The sequence below is a fragment of the Nipponia nippon genome, unplaced genomic scaffold, assembly GCF_047370975.1.
Source record: "Nipponia nippon isolate SJK-2023a ecotype South Korea unplaced genomic scaffold, ASM4737097v1 scaffold_5, whole genome shotgun sequence".
NCBI classification, from domain to species: Eukaryota; Metazoa; Chordata; class Aves; order Pelecaniformes; family Threskiornithidae; genus Nipponia; species Nipponia nippon.
This window is the reverse complement of record NW_028262369.1, coordinates 58,176,056-58,189,899: the sequence shown is the minus strand read 5'-3', so window position 1 is coordinate 58,189,899 and position 13,844 is coordinate 58,176,056. Positions and strand designations below refer to the sequence as shown.

Below are 13,844 nucleotides of genomic sequence, written 5' to 3'. Positions count from 1 at the left end.
AAAAAAAAAAGCCTGATGCACTTCAGCTCTGCTTGCTTCGAGAAATACCCAAGACACTAATTTCCTGCCTTTCAAAGAATAGTTCAATCCTAGTGATTAAGCTTTAGTATCCACCTCCAAAAACACAATCTCCAACACGCCGTGGACAACTTCAAGAAAACATTAGCAATCTAACTCACACACACATGCTCAACAGCTGAAATGCCTGCCCTTCCATTCTGTGTTTACGTGCCCATAGTAGTAGGCTCTTTTTTTTCTGCCACTGTTAAGCAGATAGTGATGGTCAATTAAACTAGTCCTTCACCATTACACGAGTTGAAGGATTAGTTATAGGACTAGTATAAAGGTCTCGCCTTTTATGCTTTCCACCTTTATTAGTGCCAGTGAATGCCTAACACTTCCTCCCTTGACAGCGTTTTATTGTATTTTTCCTCCTCCATTCACCTAGCATAAAGGTAGGGAACTGCACAAGACAGAAGGCAATGGAAAAACCAAGCCCTTGGAGTCTTAACATGGATAAATGCTGTGAAAAGGATATTTAACACGTGAAATACATGAAGCATATCATCGCACTGGATTGTCTGGTGCTATATAAAAGCAACGTGATATTCCACCTCTTATTTTAAGCCACCTTTTTGTTTTTAAACCCTGCCTCCAAGAAAAATAAATCATAACATTGTAAGTGTCCTTTTAAAGCAGCACAGTTCTCAAAATCCACATTCTTACTGTTACCTGTAATTTTAAATGAAATTTAGGGGCACGTATCTGAGTTAAACTTATATCCTCTGGTAGGAAATGTTATTGTATGTTCAAAGTCTTGTGTATGATTGACAAGGCAACTTAAATACCAGAGGAGGAGAAGGGAAGAAAGAGAAGGAATGAATAATCTCTTAAAGTAGGGCTGGGCTTCCTTGTTTCTAAAGCACGAAGGTTTGGGTCTAAATGTCTTAGATGCTCAAGTTTCATCTGGTTTGATCACAAGCCAGAGGACTACCCTTCTTTGTATCCCTGGCAAAAACCAAGATCTAGAATAATCTTGCTATAACTGGTTGCATTAGAAATGCAGTTTTGCTGAAATTCAAGGTTTCAATATTAACAACAAATAGAGACTTAAAGGGCTGATTTGCAAAAATGGGATACTGCTTGGGCTTTTACAGAGCTGACCACACATGCTTCCCACTCTGCAGCTAGCAGCTGAAGAACAAAGTCATATTTAACATATCACTATTACTATATCATCAGTGTCTGAAAAGAAACCCGATTCACAGTGCTGATTTTAATGATGCAAAAAGTGTGGGTTAAATAAGAATAAATGGGTAAGTGAAAGAGAAACAAAATCATGAGCTGCTCTTATTTGGGCGTTCTGGATTTTTTTTTTTCCCTTCCTTTTCCCAGGGTACACATCACGTTGCAAAATGTTCATTCACAAAATAGAGCTTGACATTTGGGGAAGAAGGCGGACTTCAAAATAAGTCCGCCTAATCACCCAACACAGGGCTCGAAAAGTTGCACATAAATTAACTTTCATCTGTTACTAAGGCTACTGAAGAGAAAGAACGGATTTTGGTGGAAGAAAGTTGGTTGTCAGGATTTAGGAAGAACAATTATTTTTCACCTTTAACCTTTGTGGGGAGATTAACAGCTTTTTTTGCATTTCTGGTTTTCACTAGACAAATGCAGAATTGCACTCATAATTTTTCTTCGAGATGAAGACCCATCAGGTAAGAAAACATTCTTCAGCCTGTTTCTGCACCGTGACACCTTGAAATAATCAACCCACCTCACTTTTCCTAACCTACAGGCACAGACAGACTCTCGGGAAGAGACTGTGTTTCAGGAGGAGTAGGCTGGCACAGAGCCCAGGGTGGATAACTTATGGCATGAGATTGCGCAGGGACTGGAGAAGGTGCAGAAAATTCAGCCAATAGATACTGCATTTGGCATGCTGTCCTTTTTCAATAACATTGCTTCTCTCCGCCTTGCATCTAAATCAGCCTTGTCACAGCATATGACTTGTCCTTTTTTTTTTTTTTTTCTGGAAAGACATAATTAAAGTACTGTGCTATGCTTCTATTGATTTTTGCAGGTTATTTTCTGTCTGGACTGTAAGGTGTCTGTCCCTCTGGGGAAGGGAGAAGCAGGACAACAGAGTGGAAGACGACTGAATCTTATCTTCATGAAGACAGGATGTTATGGAGTCCCCAAACGCAGATGAGACGCAGGCCCCAAACAGATGGCTTTGCAGGCACAGGGCAGAAAGGCACAACATAAGGCAAAATGATAACCACAGCCCCAGTGCCCCAAAACATTACCTGTTGTGAACCTTGGCTTAGTGGGTGGCTCCTGTACGGACATTGGGAAGGTGGCTGAGGCAGGAGAGGACTGTGCACGGGACAGAGGCCGATGCCCTCCGAAAGAGACAGGCATGCCAGCTGCCTCCAGTGACGCCTGGTAGTTTCTCAGCTGGTGAATACGTTGCTGCTCCAACAGAAGGGCTTGCTGCAGGGAAAAGAAGCAGGCAGTTGCTGAAAGTCTGTGTGGTGCCTTCATAAAAGAGTTTTTAAGAGCCTTTAAAGTTCGCAGGCTTGGACTCCTTTCCCTGATAAATGAGCGAATGCACACAAGTGCAGCAAATGCAGATGTGCACATTTCTAGAGCGAAGTCAGGCAAGTGCAGTGTGTTCAAACCACAGCCCTGAAGCTGGTGCATGCTGGCAAGGTCATTAGTAGAAGAAGCCCCATCCTCCCCTTGGGTCTGGCCACGTCTTCCTCCCCCTGTGCCTCTCTCCCGCTGCAGTGGTGTATTTAACAGTGCGATGCACTAGACCAGGGAACGAGTCCAGCTCAGCCAGACCCCAGGCAGGAGAGGGATTTTTCAACTGAGCTGGTTCTCTGTGCAGCCACACCATCAGCTGGACAGGCTCCTGGTCAGAAGGGACGACTCTTCCAGCTTGCCACACTCCAACCACAGCCTAACAACCTTCCCATTTCCTCTATTTATTCACTCTCCTCTTTGAGGCAAAATAATTGCAGAGGACATGATATTTTTAAGACTCCTCAGGTGAGTCTTGCAGTCACCATGCATCCAGGACTAGGGCAGGGGGAGGCTGAACTTTCAGAGGAACAGTATCACTGTGATCCAGCATGTTACATTTACATTAGCAGCATGTTACATTTTATTTATTTATTTATTTACTAAGGCAATGAGGCTCAGACGTGACTGTATAAATCAAATAACACTTTGTACAAGCATGGTTAGCAATGGCATTGATCTTTCAAGGCAGCACTGTTATGAAGATAATGCTGCTCAATAAGGAACGAAAAATGCAGTCTCTATGCAACAGCCAGCGACATTCGTGTGGGACAGGCAAGTCAGCTCTGCAGTGCTGGGAAGACGGCAGCGAGATGCAAATGACTGTAAGGAGCAACCAATTTGCACCTGATTTACAGACGCTGCAACTGCAAGCCTTCCACAAGTCTGCTTTCCCTAGCCAAGGGCTGTGGATTTACTCAGAGTGCTACACCCTGGCATGGCTACAGCAATCTGCTCTTGGCTGCAGATCCCATGCGAGGGTTACGCACGGCTGTAGGTACAGTCAGATGCTGTAGGGCTGCAAAGATGAGCAGAGCGCCGATACCTTAAGAGAACTGCAACCTTCTCACCTTCGTTACTGCTACCACAACAGGGAGACTGCCATGTAATCGGGAAGATTATGCTATGCTATGTTGTTATTGGATTTATTATTTGCAATCCACAGGCCTCTGAGGTTTACCCTCAAAAGTGAGCACAGCTGCAATCACTGGGATCTCCAGTTCTGAAGAAGGAACCCCCTTCCTTCCAATGAACCTCATCCTTCGTTCCGTATCCAGCCCTTCTCTGGGGCAGTCAATTTCTTTTAAAACATAAAATTCTCTCCTAGTATTTAGTGCTCAAAAACGTTAAGACACATTTTGTCTTCCCAAAGAAACAAACAGAAAGTGGCTCAGTAGCTGCAAATGCATTGACTGCATTTTGTGCAGGTGATCCAGATTCTCCTCCCTGGGACATCTGAGTTGACACAGCGACTCCAGGGAAGGATGGCACTGACTTTACCTGCAGGTTTCTTTATGTAGCAAATCCTCAAGAGCTGGTTTCCCCTAGCTTCTCCCCCTTAGAGTAGTATAAGGTGACTACCAAGAACCAAACAATCTTCTACAAAGAACCAAGTCCCAAACTTGGTATTTTGCAAGCTCACCTGACGGAAGAGCAGCTCCTGCTCAGCCTGCCTCTGCCCAGACTCCAGCTCCTGCTGTGGCTCTGCTTCCTCCTCATCACTCTCGATGGGTTCTTGCTTCACTTGCACCATGTTGGCCAGCCCTGGGGTCTCCTTTTGGCTTGCGACTCTGTCGCTGTATGGCTCCTCCAAAAGGGCTTGGTGTTCCCGTAACTCTTCTTCTGTCTCCTCAGGGTGGCTTTCATGCTGGCGAGCTGGTTCGTTGGGTTTTGATATAATCTGAAAACAACCCAGAGGTTAACCGACAAATAAAATGTAACTCATCACATGTAAAGTTCACTCTGTTCTCCTCAAAGAACCAGTTTCATGAAAAGACCAATTGTGAATTATAGCTTTTATCTTATAAACTAGGTCCAAAACAACCACTCAAGAGAAAGGTCAGGTCAACCTTAGCATTGAGCACTATGAAATCCTGTGGCCCAAGTAATGGCAGCCCCTTCATTTTGCACTTGATTTTCCCTCTGAAGAAATAAGAGCCTCTTGCACCTGCACACCTATGGATGCTACTCCATTCACAAACCCACACAGGAGAAGCATAACCATCAATACATTTGGCAATTAAATTCTGAAAAAAAGTGAGAGAGACATAAACCCTCTAAGAGGTTTTCTGCTATTTTTTTTTTGCCCAGCTTCTTCTTGAATCACCCCCTGAATTTTATCTGTAAAGTGAGAGACCATCATAGAAAGATTCCTCCAAAACTTGCACTCTCATGAAATTAATTAGGAGGAAACTGAGGACACTCAACTTACATCTGTACAGAAGTAAACTGCAAGAAGAGCATCATTCTAACCAGATCTTCCTAAATAGAGGTAGTGAACTTCTCTGAAAGCAGCTGCTAAAACAAAGGGAACAATATAATTTTCACTATATTCACACAGGCTCAGACTTTTTGAAAGTTCATTGGCAAGATAAAATTCACAGTTCTCCGTCTCAGACTGCTTATGATTTTTATTTGAAAAAAAAAAAAGATGAACTGTTTTTATATCCTGCATAGGTAAATAAATCAATTTCCTTTCTTTAAAAGTGCTCAGGCTGTACCCATTTCATAAGCTTATAAAGAAACTGCTGAACTTTGAAAGTTGTCAGGGCAGAGCTTTAATAAGGATTAGGTCATTGGTATGAAAAGCAATATTGATTTTAAATCTAATAAAGCTAAATCAAAACACGGTTATTGAACACATGCAGAAGGAGTGACTACTTGTAAGTAACTTGCTCTTTGAAGAACAGTGGCTCAAACATGAAACTAAGCCTTTTTCCCTAAATGCAGGAGGAGAGGCTCTGCCATATAACTTAAGCAAACCTATACAAAGCAGATTTAGGCAGACAAAGGTAATATAAAGGATTAATTGCCTGCAAGTATCACAGCAGGGAAAACAAGAGGTTGCTCATAGATAGAGCAGAGGATCTCAAATAACTAGGGCTCCAAGCTTTTAAAAATTGAGCGTTATAAGGACCGTGATGCAGGGCCATGGCTTTCCAGCACTTTGTGGATTTCTGCGTTTCGGATGTTTCGACTCCTGAGAGGAGCAGGACACGCAGAAGGGCATTATCTTGCCTAGAAGCTTAAGGCAAAACCCTCTGGGGTTCACATGGCCCTCCAGTACAGATGGGGGGGGTGCAGCCCATCCGTCTTAGTGACAAGAGCCAATACTTTTGTATTGATCAACAACTGGCTGCTGTTGGCAAGAGGATTTCAGTGTCTGCTACTGTGGAAATATCTTTGAGAGTCAACAGTTTCTTGGAAGCGATGGGATCCATCTGACTAAACAGGGAAAAAGGACCTTTGCTGACAGGCTGGCCAAGCTAGCAGTCAGAGCTTTAAACTAGAAACAACAGGGGAGGGAGTGGTTCCTTAACAAGCAGCTAAGAAAGCTGGGGACAGGGTAGGCAGGCCAAGGGCCTGGGGTGGTGTGAGCAGAAAGGACACAGCAATCAACAAAAAAGAGCTGAAGTGGCATCCCTTTGACCGCAGGCATGTAAAGGAGGTGCCTGCAGAACAGCCTGATGGGGATGGTCTCAAGTCTGTCCTGGGGAATCGGCACACTTGGGTGCCTCTCTGAAATGCCTCTACCCTAGTGCACCCAGCATGGGGACCAAACAGGAGGATTAGAAGTCTGTGTGCAGTTACAGAGCTATGACCTTCTTGGGATCATGGAGACATGGAGGGATACAGGCTTCTTAGGAAGGACAGGATGGGAAGGTGAGGAGGAGAAGTTGCCCTTTATGTGAGGGAGGAGCAGGAATGCATGGAGCTCTGTGCCTTGGTATAGATCTGGAGTCAGTCAAGAGCTTAAATGTCAAGATAAGTGAACAGACCAAGATGAGCGCTCTTGTAGTGGGTAGACTGCTGTAGACCTCCTGATCAGGTAGAAGTAGATGAGGCCTTCTTCAAACACCCAGAAGAAGCCTTACTTTCACAGGTCCTGGTCTTCATGGGGGACTTTAACCACCCTGCTATCTGCTGGAAGGACAAGACAGCAGGGCTCAAGCAATGTAGGAGATTTGAGTGCATTGATGATGAGTTCCTGACACAGGTGATCAAGATGCCAACAAGGAAGGTGCTCTCCTGGACGTGACACTTACAAACAAGGAAGGACTATTTGGGGATGTGGAAGCTACAGAGGCAGCACTGGCTGTAGTGACCATGAGATAGTGGAGTTGAAGATCCGAAGAGGAGAGAACAGGGCAAAAAGCAGGACCACAGCCCTGGATTTCAGGAGAGCAGACTTTGGCCTCTTCAGGGATCTGCTTGGAAGAGTCCCATGGGATACAAGCCCTGGAGATTAGAGGGGTCCAGGAGAGCTGGCTGATATGCAAGGGTTCTACAAGCTCAAGAAAGATCCATCCCAACAAGTAAGAAATCAAGCACAGGCTGCAGAAGGCCTGCATGGATGAGCAAGGAGCTCCTAACTGAACTCAAGATATAAATAGGCAGTGTACAAGAGTTGGAAGCAGGACAGGTGACCAAAGAGGAGCAGTGAGTTGCCATCTGATCTGTATGGAAGGTGTTAAGAAAGCCAAAGCCAACCTGGAGTTGAATCTGGCAAAGGATGTGAAGGGCATCAAGCAAGAAAAGAGGAAGACTAGGGAAATCATGGGCCTACTGCTGAATGGGGGAAGGGACCTGGTGAAAAATGACATAGAAAAGGCCATGGCACTTAATGCCTTCTTTACTAGTAAGACCGTCCTCCAGGAATCTCAGGCCCCTGAGACCAGAAGGAAAGTCTGGAGCAAGGAAGACTTACCCTTGGTGGAGGATCACCAGGTTTAGGGACCACTTAAAAAAAAACCTGGACATACCTAAGTACATGGGACCTGATGGGCTGCACTCACAGGTGATGGGACAATAGGCAATGGGCACAAATTAAAACACATGAAATTCCTTCTGAACACATGAAAGCATATTTTCTACTGTGAGGGCTGTCAAACACTTGAACAGGTTGCCCAGAGAGACTGTGGAGTCTCTGTCCTTGGAGATATTCAAAACCCAATTACATATGGTCCTGGGCAACCTGCTCTAGCTGACCCTGCTCAAGCAGGAACGTTGGACTAAATGATCTCATGAGGTTCCTGCCAATCTAAAAGATTCAGTGATCAAAACTTTTCAAGGATTTTTGTGAGGAACCTCCCACCTCCCCAGTTTCATTACTTGTAATACACACTGGATAACTAAACCATGTTAAGCTGAAGGTAGTTCTTTCATCAATTTTCTTTAAGCTCTCTTAGGCTTGATGAATATAATATGTTTTAAAGATAATTAAATCATCATAAACCATCTTCTGCTACTTCTTCTTTTTCTGCTTGGATTGAAGGTCTCAAGCTTTGAACTTAATACCTTTTGAACTTATGAACTACGCAAGGTAATTGCTGGGAAAATAACTTACAATGTCATTGTCAAATCTAATGGAAATGAGAAACAGTGTAATTCCCTAGAAGTTTTAAATTATTCCAGCTCCATAAAAATGTAAGAATTAAATGAAAACCACATGTGTAAAATGCTACAATGAAGGCTGAAAGATCAAGTGGTCAATGACAAGGACATTTCAAACATTCAGTTTGCTCTCCTAACACAAAGTGAATCTCTTGGTATGTCATTTGTTCTAGCTAGCGCAACCCTATTCTTCTTAAAGGACAATTTTGCAATGAAAGCACTTTGTTATGAACATATTCCATATAATACATGAGTATGTGTATCCCAGGCTCATTAAAACTCCCTAAAAATCCTCCATCTTCGCAATTTTATGAACATGTGCTCATGTAATTTAAGAAAGTCTAAGGTAATCAAAGTGCAAGGTAATCAAAGTGCAAGGGGATGAATATAGTTAAGATAGCAGCATTGAAAATGCTTACAAACATACCTGAAATAGTAAACAAATATACAGTCCACCATACATAACTTCTCCTTCCCTTAATTAGCTCCCTAGCTTCCTTTGCAATGAGGTTACTCCTCTATTTTCAAACACAGTCGCCTCTGGCTATCACATACTGCCACCATAAAACATTGTTAAAGGCACTGCGTCTTTAGCCTCGGACAGCTAACTATTTCAGTACAGAAGAAACCATACATCTCTAGTCACAAGCATTTTTAAAAGACTCGATACAGCTGGCAAGATTTCTTATCTACATCTTTGAAATACAAAGAAGAGAAAGAAAAAAAATCATAGCAATGTCAGGTCATGATACAAGGAAAAACAAAGAATTCACCATTTTTTCTGTGGAATGCTTCATAAGGAAAAAAAGGCTGCATTTCTTTGCTAGTAAAATTTCAGGTCAGCTGGCACGTGGTATGTCTACCAGATATGACGTATCTACTGCTTCATGATACCTCCTCTGTAGTGATACATTCTTAGGACACCAAAAACTTTGAGGATACTGCTAAAGAGACTGGAAATGTCTGTTTACTCATCACAGGGTAATGAAGACCCCCCAACAGAAAAATGCTTAAGAAGCTCCTAGAAAAATATAATTAATGCACTTTTTCTTTAGACAACAAGTGTCACAGGACCTGTCTGATTCTAAAATGTGGCTGAAGAGCTCCTTGGAGCAGAAGCAGAGCTGATGAACTTCCATAAGACCGCATAGCTGAGCTTCCTATCTGGACAGACCAACTCTGACAAAGTTGTGCACCTCTGAATCTTTCTCGTAAGATGACAAGCAGTTACAGAAGAAATTTCTGGTCCTGCACAATTAAAAGCACAAGGCTTCTTCAACACTGAACCTCAGTTATCAAAGATCGACAGAGATGAAAGTCTTTAAGTAAAACTTGAGATATATCTATTCTCAAGATCTTTTCCAGTTTAGGAGTCCAACACAGGAACATGGCATTTCTTCAGTGTTGCTCATCACAGTAATGGTTACTGCAAGTAGAGAACAAGTTTGAGTCACTGAGGTGACTGTTTTAAATTATGAAATTAATAACAGTCTTGTGGGAAAGGGCATCTCTGCTGGAGGGAATACCTCAGTCATGCCCTTCAGTGTTGCTGGACAGACTGATGTGCATCAAAGGGTACAGGCTGGAGGCTGAAAAAGACCACACACACCTTCAAAATTTAGGATAAATCATCACATTTCCATACAACTCATCCAGGGTTACCTACAGGTAGTAGAAGCTCAGAGATCGTATTTGACACCACACCAAAACCACATTCCACTTTGCCAGATATATACAGCTGACCAAAACGTTGTGCAGATAGGCATATGCTGGAAGGTGGTTGAGACAGCGCTACTGTTCATAACTATCCAGTTTATATCCTGGGAAGTACAGAGCACACCCAGTGGGGTGGAGTGACTTCCCTGTTTTGGGCATGGGGTGGAGTAGCAGAAGGTAGCCTCAGCCTGCCCTGTGCTGGTAACATCAACCTTGCAGAGTTCTGCTCCCTCTTTAACAGCACTGTGGGGGACACAGGTGTTGGTGGGGTGACATAGTGCCTCCCACTGACCAGAAGAAGAGAGAAGCCAGGAAGCAATGGAGGACACCAGACTGGCTCGGCCCTGACTGTGCCATGCTGTGCAGAAGCAAGCAGAAACCTCCCTTTCTTCCTTCTGGAGATCAAGGACAAACTCAGGGAAGAAAGAGAACAACTCTGGATAGCTGGAGACACAGCTCTGGTAAAAATAAGAAAAAACAGAGGAAAAAAAGAAATAATAAAAGCTAATCTCAAAAGTATCCTGAGACAGAGAGCCAAAAAGTGTTGGTCTCAAGTCAAGGATGCGGCTAGGAATTGAGATGTGGGAGGTAGGCAGTGTGGAGCGGGTACACCAGCTGGGATGCTCAAGAGAAAGGAGAGCACTAGCAGAGAGGCATAAGGCAAGACTGCATCCACAGGGGAGCAGACATGTGGACAAGTACTTGGAGAAGAAAACACATTGCTGGGGGCTTGAACTAATCACTTGGACATGATAACACAAGCCCTGTTCTTCTGGCTATCGATGTAAGTCTTCTCACCTGAGGTACCCCTTACAGAGCGAGGAGATCCTAATTTTTAACTTTTATAGACAAAAGAGAAACAAGAGATGATAAAGAATGATGGTGATGGCAAGAGGCTGAGTTGGGCATAGGCCACATAAGGACCTGGCAGAGGCTTCTGCAGCAAAGAAAAATCTCTTGTTGTTTGTTTTTTTTTTTGTTTTGTTTTGTTTTGTTTTTTTTTCCCCAGAAGTGATGAGACAGCAGGAAAAAAATAACTGTCTGAGGCAGCCTACCTGCTGGAAGGACCACCAGATTGCTGGCCTCTGTGCCACTCTAATGAATCAAAGAACAGGGACTGCCTGGAGGGGAAAAGGAGGGGGAGCAAGAAGAAAACACCTTGGCACCAGCAGAAGCTGTTTTCTCTTCCCGCCCCCAAATAATTGGAGTTATGGGCTTGATTATATCAGGTACACATCTACATATCGCCAGATCTGCAGCAACAGACAGCCCACAGAACAACGGCTCCTGGCAAAACCACTTAACAGCATTTAGGCAGTAATAGGTGTGACGATGCACAAGCACACGAATGCCAAGCGTCTAGTGTCCTGCTGGATGGCATTTCATATTCAATCAACTGAGACACTTAGCAGGAATGCAGAAGGAGGTTTTCCAGAGATCCTTTTCAATAGCTGTTATATCCAAAGTTATGTCTGGGTGCTTCAAAAACAGGCTTCCCTTAAACTGTTCAAAGGGTAATAGCCCTACTTGAATGCTGTGCAATATAACCTAATACACTGTATTTTTCTAATATTACAAATCAAACATTACATATGAAAAGCTACTCCAGGAGTCACTTGAGGCTGAACAGTTAACGCATTCCAAAAAAAGAAAAAAAAAATCAGGAAATAGCAAAGTTATATTCTAGGTGTTAATAAAAATGTATCCACCCAATGCTGCTGCACCAGACAAGTTGAGGCACTGTAGTCTGGCATACATACGTTGCCATATATATGCCACAGCAGGAGAAACACCTCATTTTCCAGAGTGTGCTAAAAATGGCGTTTACTCAGAAGAACCATAATTTGACCACAGAAGCTCAGTGTTAATCTGCTTAACAGTACAATTCAGGGCTAAAGGGAGATTATCTGTTCTAGTAAGGCTTTGTGAATTATACATCCAGGGGACTAAAGCCAAAACACACATCTTCACTATGGAGAGGTAAAAAGTTGAGTTTTCCAGCACAGAATTTACAGAAATCTCACTTGCATATTTCTATTGAGAAAAGGAGTTGCTGCTTCAAGACCTATCATGCTGAAAAGCTAACACTTTTAACTCAAAATACCTGGAGTCTGCATCCTACTTTACCTGGTTCTCTCTCATGACAAAAGTACCCCCCCAAATGCCAACCTCCAAACGCCACAGAGAACCATGAGCCTATCACGGCTCCTCTCTCTCGTATATAAAAGACTAAAATTTGCATCTTAAAAGAGACTGAAGTCTGCAGAGAAATTGTAATTGCTGAAGATAAAACAATGTCGGGATTGCTGCATATATTTATTGTATGGCAAAACAAGCCCCCACACCCAGCAAAGCTCCTTCAGCCTTGGGGAAAAAAACATTCCTGAGGTTTAAACATTAAACACGCAAAAAGGTGGGAAAACACGAGCACATGTTGCCTGTATAATTTCAGGTCAGAGTTCCCATGCACCTACATTAACGTATAGCCTTTATTTTCAGGACTGTTTAGTGTTTACTTTTTTAGGGCACAAGCCTTATTCCGATCAAAGGTTGTACAGAGTTCAATTACCAAGAAGTGATTCAGTATCTTATTCAGAATCTCATTTAATGTCTCAGACCCTGGTTCTGAAGAAAGAGGAGTTGATTTCTACACACAGTTTTACAGTGCAATCACTAGAGCACACGAGTGCTCTGCAAATATTAGCACGTCGGTGTTCCCGATGACTTGACAGCAGGCAGGGAGCAGAGCTGCTCCATGACATCACATGCACAGCCGGGGCAGAGATTATGAAACTCCACTGGATGGGGGTTTCAATATGATATGATTGATTTTAAGATTACATGTTTTAGATGTGCTAGCAGCTCCCTTTCCCTGTCCTGCAACTGGCATGGAGAAGATGAGCACGCTGCTGCAAGCTGCCCGCTGGCTGGATCCGTTCAGTGGGACACGGCGCTGCGGCAGAGAGAAGAAAGCCAATTCCCTGCCATGCTCTCAAGCTGCTTTAGCCCTAAGGCCCTTTCTTTCCTTCTTCCACTCCTTATGTGTCCTCCGATTTCTGCAACAAATGAGGCAGCATGCCATCGGAGAGCAGCCTCGCTCTTACCCTTCTCTCTGTACTACGCTCAGAGTCTTGTAAAAGAGATACCACTTGATTATCAAAAATTGGATCAAAAAGATGCAAAAAAAGAAAAAGCGAGCAAGACTTGCATGGGAAACTTAACTACTCCCATGCCCTAGCTTGAGTGCTCAGTGTGGCAATTTCAATAATGCTCTTTTCATTCATGCATGTCTGTTTTTTCTCCATTTTGCAGGGGCATTGTCTGGTTTTTGTGTGTGAGGTTTTTTCCCCTCCTTAAAGCAAATGCACGAACACCAGATGAGCAAGGCTGGGACCCTCATTTTCCATACAGAGCCTTGTGGTGAGCCAGGGGGGTCACTCTCAGTGAGCCAGCTCCCGAATGGGACGAACCATGTGCTTCGCTATGCTCAAGCGATCCCCAAAATTTGCTGCCAACAGCAGTAGACCACAGACTTCAGAGCCCATGCTGGAAGGGATCGCACCCCAGGGAGCACACTTCCCTCTGGTCACCCTAAGGAGCCCTGTCCCTCCTTTGGACCCATCCCACCCAACTCATCCCTCTGCACTCTCCTTCCCTACCCAGCCACCTGCCCTGTCCTTGTTTGTTCAATTCCAAGTTACTCCTCCAAAGCCTCGGGCACCAAGGCTTCACAGCTGAATCCCCTAGATGATTATTATTATTTTCAATCAGGAGCAAAACAACATATTTTTCCTTAGTCGCCTTCTTGGAAACAGCAAGACTTGTTTTGGCTGCAATCTTCTCAAGAATTTCATCTGATGTAGACACCTAACAGGAAAAGTTTAAGGACAAAATCTTAAAGTTTGGAAAAATCACAAGCAATT

The 13,844-nt window shown here is 43.6% G+C and overlaps 1 protein-coding gene across 14 annotated transcripts in view; it reads right to left on the bottom strand.

Annotated features, from left to right (window-relative positions):
• HDAC4 (histone deacetylase 4) overlaps positions 1–13,844 on the bottom strand; it is a 269,534-nt gene that overhangs the window by 60,392 nt on the left and 195,298 nt on the right. For all 14 annotated transcript variants that reach the window (XM_087731761.1, XM_087731766.1, XM_087731763.1 and 11 more), the window contains 2 exons: positions 4,235–4,492; positions 2,313–2,499 (listed from right to left, as the gene is read on the bottom strand). In XM_087731761.1, the coding sequence (XP_087587887.1) occupies positions 2,313–2,499; positions 4,235–4,492 (445 nt within the window). The remainder of the gene's footprint in view (positions 1–2,312; positions 2,500–4,234; positions 4,493–13,844) is intronic.